Source organism: Pseudopipra pipra, chromosome 3 (genome assembly GCF_036250125.1).
Source record: "Pseudopipra pipra isolate bDixPip1 chromosome 3, bDixPip1.hap1, whole genome shotgun sequence".
NCBI lineage: Eukaryota > Metazoa > Chordata > Aves > Passeriformes > Pipridae > Pseudopipra > Pseudopipra pipra.
Window position 1 is genome coordinate 71,107,889 of NC_087551.1, and position 20,577 is coordinate 71,128,465.

At 43.6% G+C, this 20,577-nt stretch overlaps 1 protein-coding gene across 3 annotated transcripts in view; it reads left to right on the forward strand.

Moving 5' to 3' along the window:
- The window catches only part of SCML4 (Scm polycomb group protein like 4), an 82,039-nt gene that overhangs the window by 39,752 nt on the left and 21,710 nt on the right, over window positions 1-20,577 (forward strand). For 2 of the 3 annotated variants that reach the window (XR_010429315.1, XM_064649839.1), the window contains exons 6-7: window positions 64-258; window positions 16,477-16,743. Coding sequence is in view for 2 of the 3 variants with exons in the window: in XM_064649839.1 (XP_064505909.1) it covers window positions 64-258; window positions 16,477-16,743 (462 nt within the window). In the remaining variant the exon portion in view is untranslated. The remainder of the gene's footprint in view (window positions 1-63; window positions 259-16,476; window positions 16,744-20,577) is intronic. The other variant, XM_064649840.1, reaches the window with a different exon arrangement.

Consider the following 20,577-nt stretch of genomic DNA (forward strand, 5'->3'; position numbering starts at 1 on the left):
TGCTCTCATTCTTCTTCCTGCCATGCATCCCCAGGTATTGAATTGCTCCTGTTTGCTTTCCAGTTTCAGCTTCTTTTGAGGGGAAGCAGCATCTCCAGAGCCTACTGGTAGTGAACAGCATTGGATATGTCCTGCGCTTCCTGAAGAAGCTGTGTCGCAGCCTCTTGTGCGACAATCTCTTCAGCAACCAGCCTTTCCAGCAGTACAACGCTGTGATGGAAAGCCCGGAGGTGTATGAAAACAGACAGGTGGAGGCAGGTAGGCTGCTTGATCAGCTTGGGCTCAAGATTTAACAGACCTGAAGAAATGACTGTCTTTTGGGGGGGGCTGTACTGTATATAATAGAGAACTGCAGGCCTCTGTGGGACCTTTCCAGAGGGAGACAGCAGGCTGATTGGTAGTATTTTTCCCAGTAGCTATGGAGGAGGCTTTCAGCTGAGCACCACTGTGTTGAGGAGCAACAGGGATAGGGATAATTTTAAAATTATTTCATATTTTTATGTTTCTTTTATCTCTTTTCCTAAGGAAAAAAGACTTGTATGCTATCGTTGTCCTTGTTTCTGTCAATTTTCTCCTGTAACTTTTGGCCTCCTCAAGCATACCTGGCCCTGAGGTAGAAGCCTCAAACGGATTTAAGTTCCTTCCAGTTTCAGGCAGGCAGGAAGGTAGAGGGGAAATTTTCCTTTCTTCATAGCATTCAACCACCATATTAGACACTAAAGTATCCCCACTGACTACCAAGCCCTCTCTGCTTACAGCCCCTCCGGACAACGATGCCTGTCCCGGGTCCTCATATCCCTCTGTTCATGCGCTGCCTTGGCTCATTGCCTACAGGGGGAGTGGGAGGCTGGGGGAGTGTGTGGATCCCAATCCACACTTTGGTGTCATCATGGCATGCCATAACAGGTATTCTCTGACCTGGCACTGCTCCAGCACCTGTGTGCTTCCCAGCTTGCATGCAGCTTTTTTTAAGGATCACCTGCAAAGCAGGACGGTCTGCCTTCACTCGAGCAGGCCTGTTACTGGGCAAGGGGAGGGAGCCACCTGCAGCACTGCAGTTTTGGATCAGGGTTGCCAGCATAAACCTAGGGTACACATTATTAGCAGTAGCACACTAAGACTGGATCCTGATCTGTCAACTCCATCCATGAGTGTAAACCTAAATGAGTTGTGACTGCTAAGTGGTTTGCTTTGCTACTTTCAGGAATGTTTCTCCTTAAAAAGTCTCTGGACACCAGCAAGTTCCTTCTCTTAGTGCTAGACCATGTGGGACAAAGAATGAAGGGGCTGTGGTGTGGGGCAGATGCACCCAAGGATGGCGGCGGTCCAGAGAGCTGCCTGCCCAGAGCAACACCGGGCTCCCAGATCCATGGGACCTGAGGTTCCTTCTTGCCCACACCACAGCATGTTGGGATGGGGTGCTGGCCCCAGGCAGCCCCCATGGAACTGGGGTATGCCTGCAGCCTCCATCTGCAATCAGTGGCTAGAAGGCTGCCCTGGGGCCCTCTATGGACTTTGCAAAAACTAGTTTAGTAAAAAGGAAAGATGCAAATTATGGGCATGAGCCTTCATTTCACCTGCAGGCTTCCTCCTGACTTAAATTATTTTTCCTTTTGTTTTATTAACAACACTGTGAGTGTCTCTCATGCATTCAGTTTAATGGCAGATACATGCTGGCCAAGAGAAAGGTGTTTTAGTGTCCACAATTATGAATGGTTTGTTTGCCAGGAAGACCCTAAGTGTGAAGATTGCACATCAAAGCTGGAGAGGGCTGTGCACACAGTGCAGAAATATTCTTTTTGTGCAAAGAAATCCAGCTGCCACTCTTTCACATAGGAGAGGAAAGGCAGGAGCCCAGACTGAAAAGCAGTATTTTTCTCTTGACTACGACATTTGCAGCAAGCTGAATGTTTCTGAGAGGTCAAGGGATTTCTGTAGCACTGAGCGAATGCAGCCCAGGAGGCCTGGCATTTGCGTTTGCATTCTAATTTGCATGTACATTTGCATTTACTTTTGCACAGCATGTGTAAAAAGAAGGCAGCTCCACAACAGGAGTTTTTACAGTTGCTGTTACACTCTGAGAATCTCCCTCCCCACAAAATTTCAGTGCAGATGTCCCTGGCACCATTCCCATCGGATCTCCCCAGACATGGAGGAAGGGGCTAAATATTATTTTTCCCTCAAACTAGACAGGAGATGTAGGTGTAGGCAAGGCTTCTGTTTCCTGGGTCTCCTACTGGGTCTATGGGGGGGGACAATTAATAGTTTCCCAGAAGCAGCATGGGCTGGGAGTCTGGGCTAGCCAGGGAGGTTTAGATTAGGTATTAGGAAGAAATTTACTGTGAGAGTGGTGAGGGACTGAAACAGGTTGCTCAGACAAGCTGTAGATGCTCCATCCCTGAAAGTGTTCAAGACCAGGTTGGATGGGGCCCTGGGCAAACTGGTCTAGTGGGTGGCATCCCTGCCCATGTCTGGGGTGAGAAGTTGGAACTAGATGATCTTTAAGGTCCCTTCCAACCCAAAGCACTCTATGATTCTATGGAAGAGCCATCTGGTCCTGCAGTGAGAGAGGCTGTGCTCTTTCCAGAGCACAGTGCTCTTTCCAGAGCATTTGGGTGCTCAAGTGGCTGTTTGAGCTGACAGCCCCAAGAGGGGATGCTCCTTCCAACAAAGACTAACAGGAAAATGATGAGACGGGATTTGAGGACAGTTTCAGCTCTACTGAAGCCTGTCCCATGGCCTGTGGGGATGGTGGGAGGAGAGCTCAGCAGCTTCTCCATTTATTCCACTGCATGCCTTTGGGCCCCAAGATGCAAGCTGGAAAGATGGGGGCTGGTTTCAGTGCAGCCAGGTAGTTGCCTGGAAAACCCAGCTGAGATTATTTGATTATTTATTATTATATTATTATGACTGAGATTATTTCTCAGTCCTAGAGCACACATGAAGGCATGGAAGGAGATATTAACTCTGCCGCATAAAGCACTTGAAATGGGGAATTTTGGAGAGGGGAAAAGCTGCCTCTTCCCCAGGGCAACTAGTGCCCAGCCCAGGAGCTGTTTGTCCATGTCTGTGTGGTAGAGGAACTGGAGTGATGGTCCCTCACCCTTTGTGTTGTACTCAGATAGAGCCAGGCAGGTACACAGCATTCCTGTTCATCGTGTCAGTTTGTATTCAACAGCTCCATTGGCACCACTGGAGTAACTCCAGTTTGAGGCACTGAGTCTATGTTTAATGCTTTATTGCCTAAATCTCCTTCCATCTCCACAGGAGCTAGCATTTCTCTGCAAGAAGGTCAGCACAGACGGGTCCTCTGCTACACAGGGCAGAGACAGGGTCTCCCCATAGTGGCAATAAGGAGGACAGTAGGAGCTCTGCTTGCAGACAGGTCTGTCAGATGCCTGTTGGGATAAAGCTTGTATGGAAGAAGCAGGGCCGTAACAAAACACCACAGGAACCCATGAAAAACAGCCACATTTTTCATTCTTTATGTTCTCCAGCTTGTAACCAAGATGTTCTTTCTTTTAAAATCACGTGCTTTTCAGCCCCTGTGCACCAATGAATCTAATACATGTATTGACTTTGGTGCATTTACTCTTGATTTACACTGTCAGAAATGAGAGAAGCCAGCACCGTATCCAGTCATATTAATCCACTTACACCATACAGGAGTCACCTTTTAACCTTGCCCCAAAGCACGTGCCCCTAAGCCTTTATTCACCTATGCTCACAGCAAACTGCCATATGCTAATGGCTGTGTACAGGCCAGGTGGGATTTGTTGACATATGCATACATCACTTACAACCGTGTTTTACATGTCTAAGAAGTACACACTCACCATGCTGTACCTAGTGCTGGCCTCTGCAATGAGCCTTATTGACAGTGCATTACCCTCCCTGCACCTGAGCCCCAGCTCTGCCTACCCTGTCAATGCCTCTCACACCAGCATCCCGTAGCCCCATGTGTAGGGTGAGGGCTCCTCTCCAGCCCCCTCCCAATGTCAGTGGCTTCACTGCCTTGTCCTGGCACATCTGCGGACATTCCTATATCTCTTTCTTGGATGTGAAGGGACTTTCTGGCTCACTAGAGCAATTTGTGGGCAGCAGCTGTGGGATGACTCCCAGGACTTCATCTGGGAAATCCTAGCTTCAGGTCTGCATTACAGCAAATCCCGAGATGTTACCTGTCCCCACAGCACCTGGGTTCAAAGCACCTCTGAACTTGCACCCCAGAATTTTCCATGACAGCAGCAGTGTAGCTTGAGCTAAAATGATGGCAAGATCTGGGTGACCTGTGCAGAAAATGCTGTGGAGTGTGCCCGGGACTACACGATGGAAAGCCACCAGAAATCCTGTTGCCTCCATACACACAGTCTGTGGTCAGCTTTCATTATTTCTCTCTGTGCTGGTTTAAAAGTAAACCGGCAGGAGAAAAGGACCCAACTCAAGAGATTACAAGTCAGAGTTATAATATACTAAAAGAGATTACAATAAATGCAATGATACAGAAAAAAATTGGTTTTAACCCCCAGAAACAGATGTATAACCCAGCACCCTGGGACAAGAACAGAACAGTGTTCATTGGCCCAGGTGCTGAGCACCACGTGGCCCCCCTGGGTGAAAAGTAAAAGGAAAGAAAAACCATGCTCTCTGGCCCAGGTGTCTATGGGGCTATTCTTGAAATGGGTCCCATTGTCAGACTCAATTCTCTCCAGGGTGCTGTGCCACCACAGGACTTGCTTTTCAAGGCCCAGGATGGTATTCCGGGCAGTGGCGTGAGGCACTGGGTATATCCCCAGCCTTGATCTTCTCCCCATGGCCAAATCAAATTTGTGTGCTTAGACACCATATGGAGTTCCCTACCACTGTCCACAGGAGAACAGCATCTCTTCTTGTGGCATTTCCTGGAGGTAGGGATCTATATGGAGCATATGGATCTATATGGATCTATATGGAGCAGAAGCACAGCAGCAGGTAGAGGTACCCTATGCTACATTAGCGCCTCTGTCTATAGAAAGGTGGGCTCTTCCTATCCACAAGCACTTGAAAAGCTGGTATGAGAAGTGCTATAGCAATGCACAATAGGAGAGTGACTAGTGGGCGAGACACTAGCCTGGGAGCTGGATTTTTATAAGACTTTCCCATTGACTGTGTGGGCAAGTCACCCTTCCATGCTGTGCTTTTATTTGAGCATTTGTCGAAGGAGGGCAATAATTCTTGTCACCATGTGCAAAACCCTTCTGAAACAGCCAGGAAAAAAGAATAATATGATAGAAAACCACATATTATTACAATCAATATTTTCAGTCCTAAGCAACAAATAAACAGCAGCTCAGAAATTTCAAGCCCTGAGAGGGCAAGAAAAATGTTGTCTTTCCCCTTTCTAGTACCATGGCTTGTATAATCTTGTCTTGTTGCATGCTATGAGGAAGAGTGCTCCTGGCTTCTCAGCACACTCAGAATAAATAGCTTTTATGGCTATCAATAGCTTCGGCACTCCTCAGCATTTAATTACCTGCAAAGGCCATTTATTGCCTCATATATTCTTTTACCATGATCATTATCCTTTAAACAATAAATAAAATATTAAGGTCACTCTTAAAGAGGGAGCGAGCCATCCAGCCACAACAAAGTATAATATAAAAAGTTCATCTGGTCTTTGTGGCATTTGGATTGATGACAGAGCCTGCAGTAAAGCCAAGCCAAGTAAGGCTTGCTTGCTTGCTTGCTTGCTTCCTTCCTTCCTTCCTCCCTCCCTCCCTCCCTCCCTTCCTTCTTGCAGCTGGAGCATCATGTCTAGGACTGGCTTCCTGAAACAAAGTGTCCAAGGTGGTAACTCTGTGACAGAGCAGTAGGAGAGGCAACTGCAGCTGGAGCTGCATGTTGTAGTCCAGAAACATGGTGGAGGGGGCAGGAACAGTTTAAGATGGTCCAAAAGGTAGGAAGTAAAGGCAGAAGGGTGAAAGAAAAGAGCAAGTCAGTCAATGCTCCTGTGGAGGGGTTTCATTAGGGGGGCAGCAGAGGCTTTAGCATTCAGATCCTTTAAACCTAGATCAGAAGAAACTAATAAAATGTACACTAAGGGGCAAATCCTGGCAAGAAGAAAAATAAGAAATAGATGGGAGAGAGAAAATTCATCTGTGATGTAATCTTTCTGGACTCTACAGAATTGGCAGAATTGGATAAATTGAACTTTCTGACCTTTAAGTTGTATGATTACTGTTTACTAACTCCCAAATGAAGAAAGACTCCCTCTCTGTTCCTATAAGTTTATGAAATTGTATCTCCTTGTGGATGCTAAGCACTGAAGCTATAAGCAGACAACCCTTCAGCAGCCAGCCCAAGGGAAATCCTCCTTCCCACATTCTGCTGAGCTGTTTTACCTTCACTGACTTGAAGGGGTGCAAGAAGATCCATTGCTTTTGAGAAGCTATCCCTAAGGGGTTAGACACTCTGCTCCCAGTGGTGATTAATGAAAAGCCAAAAGGCCTTTTGTCTTCAGCCCAAGATGTGCTCAGTGCCATGGCAAAGGCACCGACAGTGTAGAAATTGCCTAGGCTGCAGCCATGGAGATTAGAAAAGAGAGCCAACCTATGAAATGGAGTTTAGAGATGCTTTATTTTTCCATATGAAAAGGTATGTGCAAGGAAAGTGGATGAAATGATGGGCATAAATGCATGAAGCATGATGGATGAGATCATATCCAGTATAGAAAAGAATACCCCGGGTATATGCATTTAATTCAAGCTTTACAAGCACAGCCATGTGGAGGAAGCATGGACACTTTTAAACCTCCAGTCAGGTAAATCAACTCTGAGCTCCAGGTTTAGCTTTAACTTTTTTTAGCTGGTTAAGACTTTTCCCTGGAGTGATATGATTCCTTTAGGAGATATCTAAAGTTAGGAGTCCAGGCTTTTATTTTAAATAGCTTAAATTAAAGTTGGAACAGGAATTTCCATTCCTAAACTTTTAAAATATTGATACAAATACCTGTGATCCAATATACCAGTATTTCAAGCAGTCAGATGAGCAGGCCATGAGCCAGAATTGATGATGAAAAATCTATCCAAGTGCTGCAAGCATTAGCCAACGTGACCCACCTGTTTTTTCAAAGACACAAGTGGGAAAAAAGATGATCCTTGAGATCCTTACCTTGTGCCAATTCAAGCCACATGAGATAACATCACTTGGGAGTCACATGTGGTGTGTCAATGTAGGCTCTGAGAGCCCATGGGCTGTTAAATGTGCAGCTCCTTGCTGCTGGGTTGCTATTACAGCCGGGGTAATAGAAAGATTGGATATGGCAGTGAAGGGACTATGAGAGTGAAAGCCAGCACTTATTAAGCAAAAGATAAAACAAGGAAGGTTTTAGAAGAGAGAGCAACACTTGCTTGCATTTTGTGAATCTGAATGAGAGTGCCCTTGCATAATGACTGCCTGGTACGTGGTGCCTGTGGCAGGGCCTGGGCTTGCACCTCCATGGGAGGCAGCAGAGGCAGCTGAGAGGGGGGAAAGGGAGTCTGGTGTTTAAGCTATTTCATTTTCAGTGGTTTCAAAGCAGATTCAAATTTTATTTCATGGAACATTACTGATTTTTGCTTGGATGTTCTTCAGTTTTTCAGCTCAGTTTTTCACCTCCCCCATGTTGCTCTCTTTTTTAGGCTTTAAACATTATTCCTCTTTACCTTCTGTTTCTCTCTATCCATTTCCAGTTCACTGCAAAACAAATGAAAACCCACACACAATGGCGTTTCTATTTTAATGGAAATAAAACATTCACTTTTCTCTTGAAAAGTCATGGCCACTGTTTAATCAACAGTACTCCCCAGTTCCTTAGGATTTATTTGTCTGTGGTAATTATACAGAGTACATCAAAATGACTTTCTGAAGCATCTGCTGGAAGAACAATAATCTCTTGGCAAAATGAGTGCAAAGCAGGGGATTAAAGCAATTAAGAGAGTAGCAGAAGCAAACTGTTGGTGGTGATGTTGGCGGTGACTGTGCAGTTTGGTGTTCATGCTGGGATGGTGCTGGCCATGGGCAGTGATGAGCAAGGTAAGGGTGCAAGACAAGGACATGTGCCACCAGCAGCTGGGCAAGAGAAGTACTTTCCCACCTCTGACTAAAAATAAGCTACAAATGGTGGTTTGGGGAATCAGGTACTTTATGGTGGGTTTCTTCATGGAAGAGATAAGGTTACACAAATGACTTAAACAATAGGGTGGCAGTGGCTTACCACTTTTCATTAGGGAAGCTGAATTTAAGGAAAATGCAGTGAGGCTGGAGATAGATAGGGTCCCAGGGCAAGTTCAGCCCCCTGGCAGCATGGCATAGTGCAGCACAGTGATGCGAAGGGAAACTGGCTCTACGGGATCATGGAAAGAGGAGGGGATAAAAAGACTCAACAATGGGGAATTGGTAATTTCCTAGCTGCTGGGATTGAGATCAACTAGGGATGTCAGAAGCAGCAGCAGAGAAGACGGGAAAAGAAAGATTTTGTGAAGGGGTACTAAGGCTTTAGGGCCCATATATGATGTATTTATATGACAGAAGAAATATCAGAAAGTTCAGCTGAGCTGCAGCGGTAGGCAGGGAAAAATGAAGCAAAGACTTTATAAAAGATCTTATACCTGCATACAAACACATGCACATCTCGTGCTTTATATGTACTCTGCCTAATTCTGGATAAGACTATTATTATTTATTAATGAGCAAGCACAGCTTATTTTGCAGTTACTGCACTTTGCTCTAGACATCTCACTTCTTACATCTCAAATTATTTGTTTTTCAAACAATAAAAAATTGCTGATAAATATTTTAAGCCAGTACTAAGCAATATAATTCAGGGACATTCATCATGGTGGTAGCAGAACAAAAATGCACTTAGTACTTAATCTGCAGAGAATCCCAATATATAATACCTTGAAATTTTCAAATAACACAGTTGTTTTCTTCTAGTCGATTTTATATACAGCTTTTTGTGACTTCTAACAATGCTGATTTATAAGAATATGGAGTACATTATAAACTACCTGGATAGAAAAGCCCCTCTAGCTAGTGCTAGAAGCTGGAAACTGAAAAAATTGATTGCGGCCATCTCCCTCTGCCATTGCAGAACCATTGCTGTGCTAAGACAGAAAACTATACAACCCCGATAAATGTTCTTTTCATGATGTACACCTTGGTATAACATAAAGGCAAGGGAGAAAGGTAGAGAAAGGAGGAGCAGGTCTGAATCAGGCAGAAAAGACCAAAGGAAGACTTTTTCTAAAGGCCGGGTCCCTGTGTCATTGAAATCACTTTGCCTTAGCTTGTGAGTGTGCCTAAACAATTAGCCTATGATGTATCACAGGACTAAAACCTCTCCATTGCAATACAATACATTCACTCAATCATCCCAAGCACTTTAAAAATGGAAAAAGTTGCTCAATAGGTTATTTATGCACACGAGCACATTTTATTATTAAATCTAATATATTTGTCAGCAGCTAGCTTGTGAATTTACTCTACCTTTTTATTCATTTTGGACAATAAAACCATGCTGATCTGTTCCCAGCTGGTTTTATTCCGTGGTTCTACTGCATAAAACACAACGAGACTGCTGTCTGGGCTGCAAACACTCAAGAGAAATGGTTTAAATAATGAAAAAAAATTGCCTATGCTGAAGACCCTGTAATCAGGACAACATTGGATTTTGGAAAATTCTCTAAAAAAGTTTAGATTCTCGATGTTAACTGACTGGCAGCTTGTCCTTGGGGAATTCAGCATTTCAGTTCCTGCGAAATACGTTTTAGCAGCTCGGACGCAGCTAGATGATACATGGTGCAGTAAAGCCCCAGACTAAACCCTGGAGAATTCATTGCAAGTTTTATCTCCACAGTGTGACCATGGTTTCAGTGTTCATAATATCTGCATTCACAAGTGAATGAGGCATATTTACATTTTCTGTTCTGACTGACGAGTAACCCCCCTTTTTCTCCCCTGCGGATGCAACTGTGTGTCCCTATAACGCATGCAAAAGTTATCCTGTAGAATGAAAACCACAGGCGTGACAGTCCTGAACCGCTGTTGGCAGATGCCCTGGGCTGCCTGCTCTCTCACTGCCTCTCTGCAGCAGCCTCAGGGATGCTGTGACTCCTTAGGGATGTGTCTCCATGCCACACTGCCTTGCCAAGCAGCAAGCAGCTTGACTCTGATGCCACAAACCAGATGTCCCTCCCTGTAATGTTTTCCATGTCCAGCCAAACTGTGGCAGCCTCGGGTTGGTGTGGAAAAGGTCTGGTCCTTGCCCAGCTGTATAGTGTGCAGATGCATGCACCAGAGAGTGAGTGGTGTTGATACAGTATAGAAATGCCTGCTAAGGGGTGACATCGTATTTTCATTGTGCTGCATGTCTGGACAGGCAATGGAACTAAAAGGAATGGGCTGATGCTGTAATCCCAGAGTAAATCATAGCAGGCAGAGCTGGAAAGTCCTAATCCATCATACAAGACTACTATCTTTAGACAGATACATGCAGGCTCAAGCTACAGGGAAGATAAGGTCCATGTTCTGTGTTTGACTGGACAGAAATGTGTGAGGCTATTTGGAAGGCACAGAAAAAGTTCTTTTATAATCTTGTAAGAGTTGATGTTAAAACAGAAGATAGCAGTTCAGAGCCAAGGCATATCTTTCACAATCTTAAATACTGTTTACATCTTTCTGCTCTCTCCCTTTCTGGCTTACACTAACTTGAACTGATGGTTAAACTCATCTGAAGAAATTCCTTTCACATTTCAGCATTTGCTTTTTGTTTTTCCCCATTTCTATTTTTACTTTCATCAAGGCTGAGATGCAGGGTTTCTAAGCTGCTGCTTAAAACTGTCCCCCCACAACTCCCAGACAGGACAAATACCATCCATGTGCAGGAAGCTGGAGCAAAACTCATGAACTATAAAATACAGACAAAGATAAAACCTTATAAAGAAGGAGTCTCTCAATAGGATTTTGACACTGTGGTGGCTCCTCTCAAAATGACTGGGAGATGAAAAAAGGCTGGCCCTGGCTGGGAAAAAGGAGAGGTCTGAGGAAGCTATGATATCATGCTGCTTAAAATACAGAGTTCACATCTGGTCAACCCATTATAGACAATATATGGTAGCACTTTAAAAGGTACAGGGAAGGGTCAGAGGGCAAAGCCCATCACTAAATGATATGAGGAATAGGAGACGACACAAAAAAGGAAGAGTGCGGGCAGAGAAAAGAAAGAAAGAAAGAAACCTATATTGACTGTAAGGAAAAGAAATTAATGGGGAATTTAATTAAAGCAAATGCAAATGATTGGGCATTGCAGGTGGTGAAGTAAAAGGTTATGAAATGACATAAAAGTATTATCCTAGAAGGAAGGGCAGATATCCCAGGAAGATACTGGTGTCTGAAAGATCTCTCTGGTTTGGGGATCGCTGTACAGTGTGCTCATAGGTAGGGGTATGCATTTCCAGCAGTGCCTCATGAAGCCTTCACCCAGATGCAGCCACTCCATGGCTATGCAGGACATGGCCTGTTAAGTGGGAGAGGGTCTCTGGTCCCAGTTCACTGCCCTGACCTTGGGCTCTGCTGTTCAAGCAGCAATCTGGGTACAAACCCAGAGAAAGGCATGGGGATATCAGAAAAGGAAAGCTGGATCAATGTAAGTCAGAGAGGGATGGAAGGGGAACAGCCTGGGGAAGAAATGGCTATGCAGGTCAGCAGTATGGGAGGAAGGAAAACAGAAAAGAGAGATAGGAAAACAGCTGGCAAAATGGGAAGAGGGTGATGCTGCAGGTGCAGGAAAGCAGTGTTAGAGCAAGAGATGGTAGGAATACGATGGAAGAAGCAGCAGAAAGACGTGATGGAGAAGAATAGAGGGAGAAACTGGGCGGGGGTATAAGGGAAGGGAGCCTGAGACAGGTAAAGGAAGAGACATACAACACAATCAGTGGTGTGGGAGCAGCAGCAGGTGAGGAAAGCAGCACAAGGCGTGTTTGGCCTGGGAGAAGGCAGAATAGAGTGTCTCTGGAATGTAGAAACAGCTTTTACCTATAGGAGAAATTTTAGCAGAATAAGTTTGGACTTTCTGTGAGATGTAGAAGAAAAAGTAAGAGATTAGATCCACTATTCCCAGATGCTGCAGTATGCATCTATGTGGTACTCCATAGTGGCAAACAAATAGGATTGAGGCAAAGAACTTAATGTGTTCCAGAAGTGAGAGACAAAACAAGTATTTCTCTTCATCCTAATGGAGAACTGGGGTCCAGAGATGAGAGATAACCTGACCGAGGTCACTCCAGAAGGCTGCAGCAGAGCTGGGATGATAGCTGCAGGTTCTCAGGCTGTTCTAACTCTCAGCTGCCTAATCTTCAGGAATCTGGCTAGAGACAATACAGGCTGTTATTTTAAAGAAACTCAGATAAAGAAATGTGTATTTTTAAATTGCAAAAGTAATTGTGGCTTTTCTCTCTTCTCTGTTGTTGGACTTTAAGGTGTGCTGGATGTAGCAGCCTTGGGCTTTTCAATCCAATAACCTGTGCACCACTCATGGAAAGGAAAACTATGCCAAAATGGCTTGAGCATCTCGGAGTGGTGAACAGCTCTAATGGAGACTACTGTGACTATAGCAAAAGCTCAAAGCAGCTTTCTCATAAATCCTACTTTAAAGCATTGTGTACTAATTTCTCAATAGTATGTGACACTGACTACCTGGAAAATAAAATATGGAGTGTGACAGAATACAAAAGGGCTAAGCTACAGATTCATGAAACCGTTGCATTTTAAACCTCAATAGAGAGTCATATTTTCTTCTATTGTCTAAGAAAACATGTTTTTTCCTAATTGGCCAAAGTGGGATTAGAAGCTGTGAAAGCTATACACTTTATAAAGCCTTCTGGGAGCTTACAAAAGGCAGATATTTTCATGTACATCATCAGTGGAACCCCAAGTCATGCAGCTTCTCTGTGGTACAAACTAACAAGGAGCTGGAGAAATATGAGCACAGAACTTCCCCATTTTCTTCAGTTTTTGGACAGTGGAGCTCATCCCTCCTTCTGTGCCACAGTAAGGACACCCTGGACCCCTAACATGAGCCCTTATCATGGTTTTCCCGAACCCTCTGTGGTTGCTTCTTGGAGTGGAGAAAATGTCAGTCATAGGATCATAGGACAATTCATGTGGGAAGAGACCCCAGGAGGTCTCGGGTAAAACCTCTTGCCCAAAGCAGAGTCAGCTATGGGATATGGGATCCTACCAGGTTGCTCAGGGCTTTGTCCAATCTGGTCTGCAGAGTCTCTCTGGGCAGCCTCTGCCACCACCCCACTGTACTCATGGGTAAAAGGTTTCTCCTTATATGCAGCCTGAAATTTTCATTTCAAGCTTTGCTTGTTGTCTCTTGTTCATCTGCCACACAGCACAGTGAACAGCCTGGCTCTATCTTTTTAGCAACCTCCCTGTGGGTTCTGTGGGGCTGCTGCTAGGTTCACACCCCAAGCTTCCTCTCCCCAGGCTGAATAAGTCCTGTTCTCCCACCTCTCCTGAGCAGGGCAAGTGCTTCAGGCCCCAGGCCTCTTGATGGCCCTCCACTGAACTCACTGTTTTGTCCATGTCTGCCTGATATTTCAGAGACCAAATCTGGATGCCAGGTTAGATCCCTGTGGTACCATGCTTTGTACTGGCCTCCATGCAACCTGTCAACTGCCACCCACTAAGCCTGATCATCCAACCAGTTTCTCAGTCATCCCAACTGTAATGGTCCAATGAAGACATTAACATGACTTTTCAAATTTCCGGAGCACCTTCCACTGGGGAATGTTTCATACAGTAATGCATGGAGGCTCCTGCTTGGTCTGTGACAATAGACATCATTACTACCATTTTGGAGCTCAAAGCAGAGACGTGGAATAAATTGATCTAGATCAAGAAAAGAGTCTTAGGCAAGGTTAGGAACAGAACAGACAGCAATTGGCTCCTCGTCATAGTCTTGCACACAACTCATGGGTGTCCTTCCACAGGAAGATTTCATCTGCACGTATCTTATTTCACACAGAATACTGAGAGAGTCCGACACCAGTCAAAAAATCCCCGGTGTCTGCTCACAAATTTTGGAGTAATTTAAATCCCTAGTAATAAAAGCTGTATGCTGTTTATTTAGCCCGGCTCTTTTAATGTGCTGTTTGTTGTCTTGATAGTCTATGTCTTCTTCATATTGTAATCATATTAAAAGAGCATTCTTTTCCTGGAATAAAGAGGTAATGATTCACAAGAGGCATAATTATTCCATGCAGTGCAGGCAGGATGCTGCAGAAAGAGCCGTCTTCTTTATGCGTAAGAGGCTTTTATTGCAAGTGTTCTACACAGTAATTAAATTCCTTTGAATGAGGAGGCTTGATTGGATTTTCTTTGGTTTATTGGGAGGAGTCTGAAAAGCAAGGTATTTAGCTCAATCACTATATAATTTTGGCATCTGTTGGAGGTTAGGGAGAAAGGTTCAGGGTGTCTGATTCCCATTTCTCTTACGTGTTATGTTAGCTGAACTGCACTGAATTCAGTTGAATTACACCCTATCTGAATTTGTGTGAGAATCAAGCTCAAAAACCCCTAGCAGGAAACAGCAGTAGACCTGAAAGTATGCTTTAAGAATCCAAATAATCTAAGGGAAAAAAGCCTTGCTAAAGGAAAGTTACTTGCAGTTTCAAAGGCAAGTGTCCAAAAGTGAGGAAACTTTACATTTACAGCTTTCCCTCAAATCTGATGTTTGCCTTATGGCGAGTCCAGTCTTGGCCCAAAGTGGGACAAAGTTTTGAAAGACAGCAGCAAGAAAATAAAAAGTCAGGCAATCATGTAACAAAAATCTGTTCTGTGGCTTAACACCCAAGCCAGGATGCTGGCATGGCACAACTCTTTAGTATTTGAGTTGTCGAACTAAATCATGTTTGTTTAACATCAGCTACTGTACACAGCTGCCAAGTAGGTTTTGGGTTTTCTTTTAAAGGAAAAGAGTAAAAATGTAAATTAAAAGGAAAACTCTGCTACATACAGCCTCAACATCTATTAGCAATGTAGTTTCTGTCTTATGGCAGGAATTACAGCATAAATTCTTGTTATTCAATAAGGCTATGTCAGGAGGAGGGTGTTGCTTGGGCAGGGAAGATGGTGTGTGACACCCTGGGGGTAATTTCACCCTGCTTAGATGTCCCTGGAGGGAGCATACGCATGATGAGGAAAGTGGACTTTTCAACAGCTCAGAGAAACATCTTGGGGCAATGGAAGGCACTTCCCTAATCTAGGGGCTCCCTGCCTGCCAGGTGTTAACACCCAGTGGGAGTGGGAATCTCTAAAGTGCAGATTGCCAGTAGTGTTCTGTGAAGGCTGGGATCTTAGAGAGGTTTCCAGGAGCTCTACTGGTATCCCAGTAGTGATAAACCTGGGGCTGAGTGAGAGGAGGGCTGGTTTTGCAGGGAAAACAGCAGAGGGAACGAGGAAGAAGACCTTTGATAATCTTTTGATGAAGACAAAAAAAAAGGCAAATAGGAAGGAGCTTGAATATCAATGCCTGTTGGGAGGAGACTGGGGCTGGCCAGAGGAGGACAATGACATGAACTTGGAAGTGACTGACCTGGACCTAGGTCTGAGAAGAACTGGCAAAAAGAAGTCTGTACACTGCAAAACCTTAGACTAGACCTGCCTCATGCCTGTCCATTAGACCCCAAACCCCATAGGGGAATATAATTCTATAAAATATGTCCTTAAGTGCAGAATTTGGTTTATTATGAGGAATATGAAAAGCAAGGTATTTAGCTCCTACCTAGTGTGAAAAGTACAATGCAGAGGAGAGGAACCATAGCAATGCTCTGCAATCATCTGTGATGTCAGCGTGCTTGTCCAAACCCAAGTCAGGTCCAAGTGACTCCCTTACACATATATGTCTGTGATAAACCTTGGGTGTACTCTTCAGTCATCCTTGCAGGATACCAGGCCTGATGGATGTCTGTGGCTGAGGATACTTCTGATTCATTCTAATTGCAGCCAGAATGCTTTGGTTTATTACCTTCCCTCCCTCCTACTGGCTGCCAGGCATGAACCCAACAAACTTGTCCCGTTGTCCTCCCCTGCCTCTTTCCTTTCAATCCTCTAGTCTTGGTGGTATTCAAGGAGCACCATGAGGCAAATGGGACCCGCCAGTCCATGGCCCAGGACTTTACAGAGAATATACTGTAAGCTGACACGGATGACTCACATTAAGCCATAGTTTTCCTGTTGTGACTCTACTGACCTCTGAGTGGTTGTGCTTCCCTTCATTAATTCTTAGCAAGTATCCCTCTTGGAGCCAGCTATCTGTACAGAAAGTTGGAAATGGAGCTATACTTTTTGATCAAAAAAAAGGGAATTTTGAAAAAAAAAATTCACAGACTGAATTAAAATTGGTTTTGTTTTACCAATGTTTCTTTTGTGTCTGGACTTCCTGAGTAGAAACAGTTATACCTGAGGACTACCTGGTTGATCCTGCAAACGGGAAGCAATACGGCCTGGATCCTGCCAATGCTGCCTTCAGTTGCATGGGTTCCATGTGCACTGTGCGTCAGAGTCCTGCAGATGGACATCCTGCTGGAGGCTCCTCTTCCTCCTGTAGCCATCATCCTGCTCAAATGTCTTCAGGGGGGTCCTCATCTACTGGCTTGCGGCATCAGAATTCCAGCCCAACAAGGACTGGGGCCTGTCTTGAAGGAAATAGAAGTGGTAATAAAACATCTTCCATTTAGTGATGTGCTATGCAGGTGCTGTGCTGGAATCTCAACTCATTCCCAAATTCGCTAGAAAATTAGTGAGGTAGTTCTGTGATAGAATCCATCCAGACCACTCATGCTTCCACTTAGAAGGAGAACTAATAACCTAGGTAAACACAAAATCAATCTGTTCATCATTAAATAAAAAGGTGAATGTTTCCTGAAGCTGTTATTATGTAAAGATATGAATTATGTATAATTGTGTGGCAATCACAACTGTTATTATCAACTTAGAGATATAAATATTAATATATAAAGCTCTCTTCCTAATTGATTGATACTGCCTACTGGCAGGTTATTTGTATGACACCAGCTGTGTATAAGATATGATGCAGAACAAACCCAAATATTAGTGCCTACCTTAAAGCATTTTCGCAAAAAGTTTTGCTTCCAGTGTGTGGCCCATCCTGCCCCTTTAATCATGAACCAAGACAGATTTTGCTTGAAAAAGACTCCTTAGCAGAACATATATTTTTTGAAATAATTTAGCTCACTGCTCAGGGCTCTTTTGTTCTTCAGGGAGCAAAGTCATAAGAAGTTTATCTGCAAATGCAAGGGATGCCATGGGAACCACTGCATTCAATGACTCTTCTTTTTCCCTTTCTTTGTATTTTTGTCCAGTTACACTGCTAGGACTTATATTTACTGGGTCAGTTGCTCTGCCCATCAGCTATAGTTCCTATTAACCATGATTTTTTTTCCTCTAAAAATTACCCAAGTTCATCAAATGGGTTAGCTAATTCACTGAGCTTCCCTTAACTTTGTTTGCATTTTCCAAGTTCTCAATTAGCCGGTCTTTATCAGTAGTGATTCCAACAGTGTCTTCACCTTTACTAATTACTCAAACTTCATTTATGCATTTTTCATTTTGAAGATAGATCTAACAAAGGAGTTGAATGTCTCAGCCATTTTTAAGTCATTAATTTCTTTCCTTCCTCATTTATTAATGGAGTCTACCATCAATCTAGTGTGGTTTTTTAAAATCTTTATATATTTGCAGAAGCCTTTCTGGTTCCCCTAGTCCCTTTGTCTACCATTAGATCATTACATTGTCTTTTTCCCCTTGCATTGTCCCTGGAAACTTCAAGTTATTCTGCATATTCTTGCTTGGAAGCCATTCCAGAACCTCTTTCTTTTTCCTTTTCTTAATCTTCACTTAATTCTTTCAGTACCCCTCACCTCCCCAACACCTGTATTATTTCTTGTTCCTGAACTTTTGCTATTTAATATTTTAGAGCATTTTTCTTCCAAAACATGTGTTATCCTTGTATTCACTTCTTTATCTAAGTATGCCTTCTTAAATGTTCAATACCTACCCAAAACCACCATTCACTTTGCTATTATTTTCACACACTTGTTTCCCTGGTTTACCCCTGCGTTAGTCTGTTATAGAGACCACTGGTAAGTGTTTGGTTCTCATGATTTTTTCCTTTACTTACAGAGTCAACTTTACTCAAAGCAAAGTAGATAGTATAGAAATGCACTACTGCAAACAAGTTGTAAAAGGTCATCACTAGGAACTGGTGGCCTCAGCTACAAAGAAAAGGAAATGAAAAGCCACTTTCAGATCTTGTTCAGTGCCTCTCAGGCTGCCATAATCAGGTGCTGGAAGGACAAGAGGCTTAACGTGCCTCCTACTGCTTCCTTAGAGCCTCCTAGCAGAACTGAGACCCTTTCGTCAAGCTTTATAGTTGGCGGCTGTGAGAAGCCAAGACTTAACAATGTTGTTACTTACTTGCTTTAAAAATCTTTATCATTCTGCTTGATATCACTCATTATCTCTTTGTAGTATATGTGAAGAGCCAGGGCAGTTCAGAGCAAAGGTCTGTCTAGCCACACATCCTGTCTCCACCATGGAACAGCCGCGCGCCCCAAGGAAAGGGATAAATGCAGAGGTGGTGCACTACCCACTACCCTTTCTGCCTTCAGAAATTTGTGGCTCAAGGACTTCCTGAACCAGAGGTGGTGGATTCATGTTTAGTAACCCTTCATAGATTTTTCTTCCCTGAATCACTCAGTGGCTTATTGAATACTTTGTGCATTTCAGCACACAAAAAATTTCCGTGCTTAAAAATGTGTTATGTGCAGAAAACTCGTGGTATCAGGGGATGGAAACTATGTTCAAGAGGCTGAAGCCTAAAATCAGACCATCTTAAGCTTGTTCATCTGCATTACTTTCCCTTCTTGTTTCTGATTCTGAATGTCACCGTTTCTCAGTCTCAGCCAATGCCTTGTGAAAGTTCTGCATGGTCCTGAGCATGAAGCTAAGCTTCAGGAGACAGCTCCATCTCTCTTTCTGTGACTTCCCACAAAACCCACAGTCTACAAAATGAAAGGCTGAAATATGGCACATATTTTCTCCAGAACTGAACCAACAAAAAAGTCATAGAGCGGTCATGCAACAGGCTTCACAGGTTCCTGTATTTCTCTAGCTTAAAACTTACTAAAGCACTTTGAGGAGCAAAGAGGAAGAGATTGTGTTCGAACCAGGCATCCATGACATGTATCTCTAAGCAGTTACAACTGACTTGAAGCTGTTATATATAATACTTGGGGTTAATAGGACCCATCCCAAAACACCTTAGTATTTTTTTATGTGACAAGTATTTGACACTTGCATAGCCTCGATCCTCTGGAATCTCTGTGTCATTTGGCCAGCTCAACAGTAAGGGCTTCCTAAAACCAAAAGGTATACAGTGTACATAATGTAAATGGTTATGGATTCATTGATACTGGTTTGTTTTTTTTTTTAATTTTTAACAATTTATTAGTCCTGGTATCACCCACTGTAGATTAGGATCTACCCATACAGAGATGGGTTTCCTGTCAAGGTCTCTAACAGAGGGAATAGCAATCCCCTGTGCTCCACCCATGTATGGCAGCACAAACAGCCAGTGCACATTTGTGCCACCACCATCCATCACGTTTCCTCTGATCCACTCAGCTGCTTTCTGGAGACTCCAGCAGAGTCTCCTGTAGTCCGTGGCAGTAGCCAGATCCTCTGAGACAGAGGAGAGCCACTTGCTCTCAGACACATCAGGCACTTTTCTGTGGCTGTAATGGGCAACACAGTGAGATCCATGAAGTCAAGGTGCTCACACAGTCATGACAATATCACTTCCAGCATTAAGACACTTTAATGTTTCCAGTCACAGACTGGTTTCACCTCTTACTCCATTTGCCATAGTGTCAGCTCTGTAACACTGCAATCTCACCAGAGTCCTACAAAGCATTTCCTGGTCCCCCTTAAAATTAGAGACCGTATTTCTTCACAGCTATCATATTTTCACCCACCATGTTACTTCCGCTTCTACTGGCAATCCCAGACTTTTAAAATACACATCTTTCTGCAATTGCCTTAATGCAATTACACTGGAGTTTGATTGCTGCCTTCACAAAGTCTCTCTTGCAAAAGTCTTTGGAATCTGCGTATGTGTTTTTCTTCTTTCTAGGTATAATTTATATGTTGCCGAATCATAAGTAAGCAAAGATGAGTAAGTGGTGCATGCCAGTCTCTGTTCTTATCCTCTTCAGTTTGTATACTTACAAGGCAGGGATGGGCAGGACTCATTAAAAAGAGGAAGAATTTATCTCTGAAACCTCAAACCAATCCTATTTATTTAGGGATAGTTAAGAAAAATATCTTGCCTTATTTATCATGGTGGGCAAATATAATGGAAAAAACCATAATCATAAAACATATCTCAGTGCATAGCAGAACATGTCTTTCAAGTGGAATGGATGAGATTAAACCTCAAAGCTCTCATTAATGCGATTGGAAGCTTGA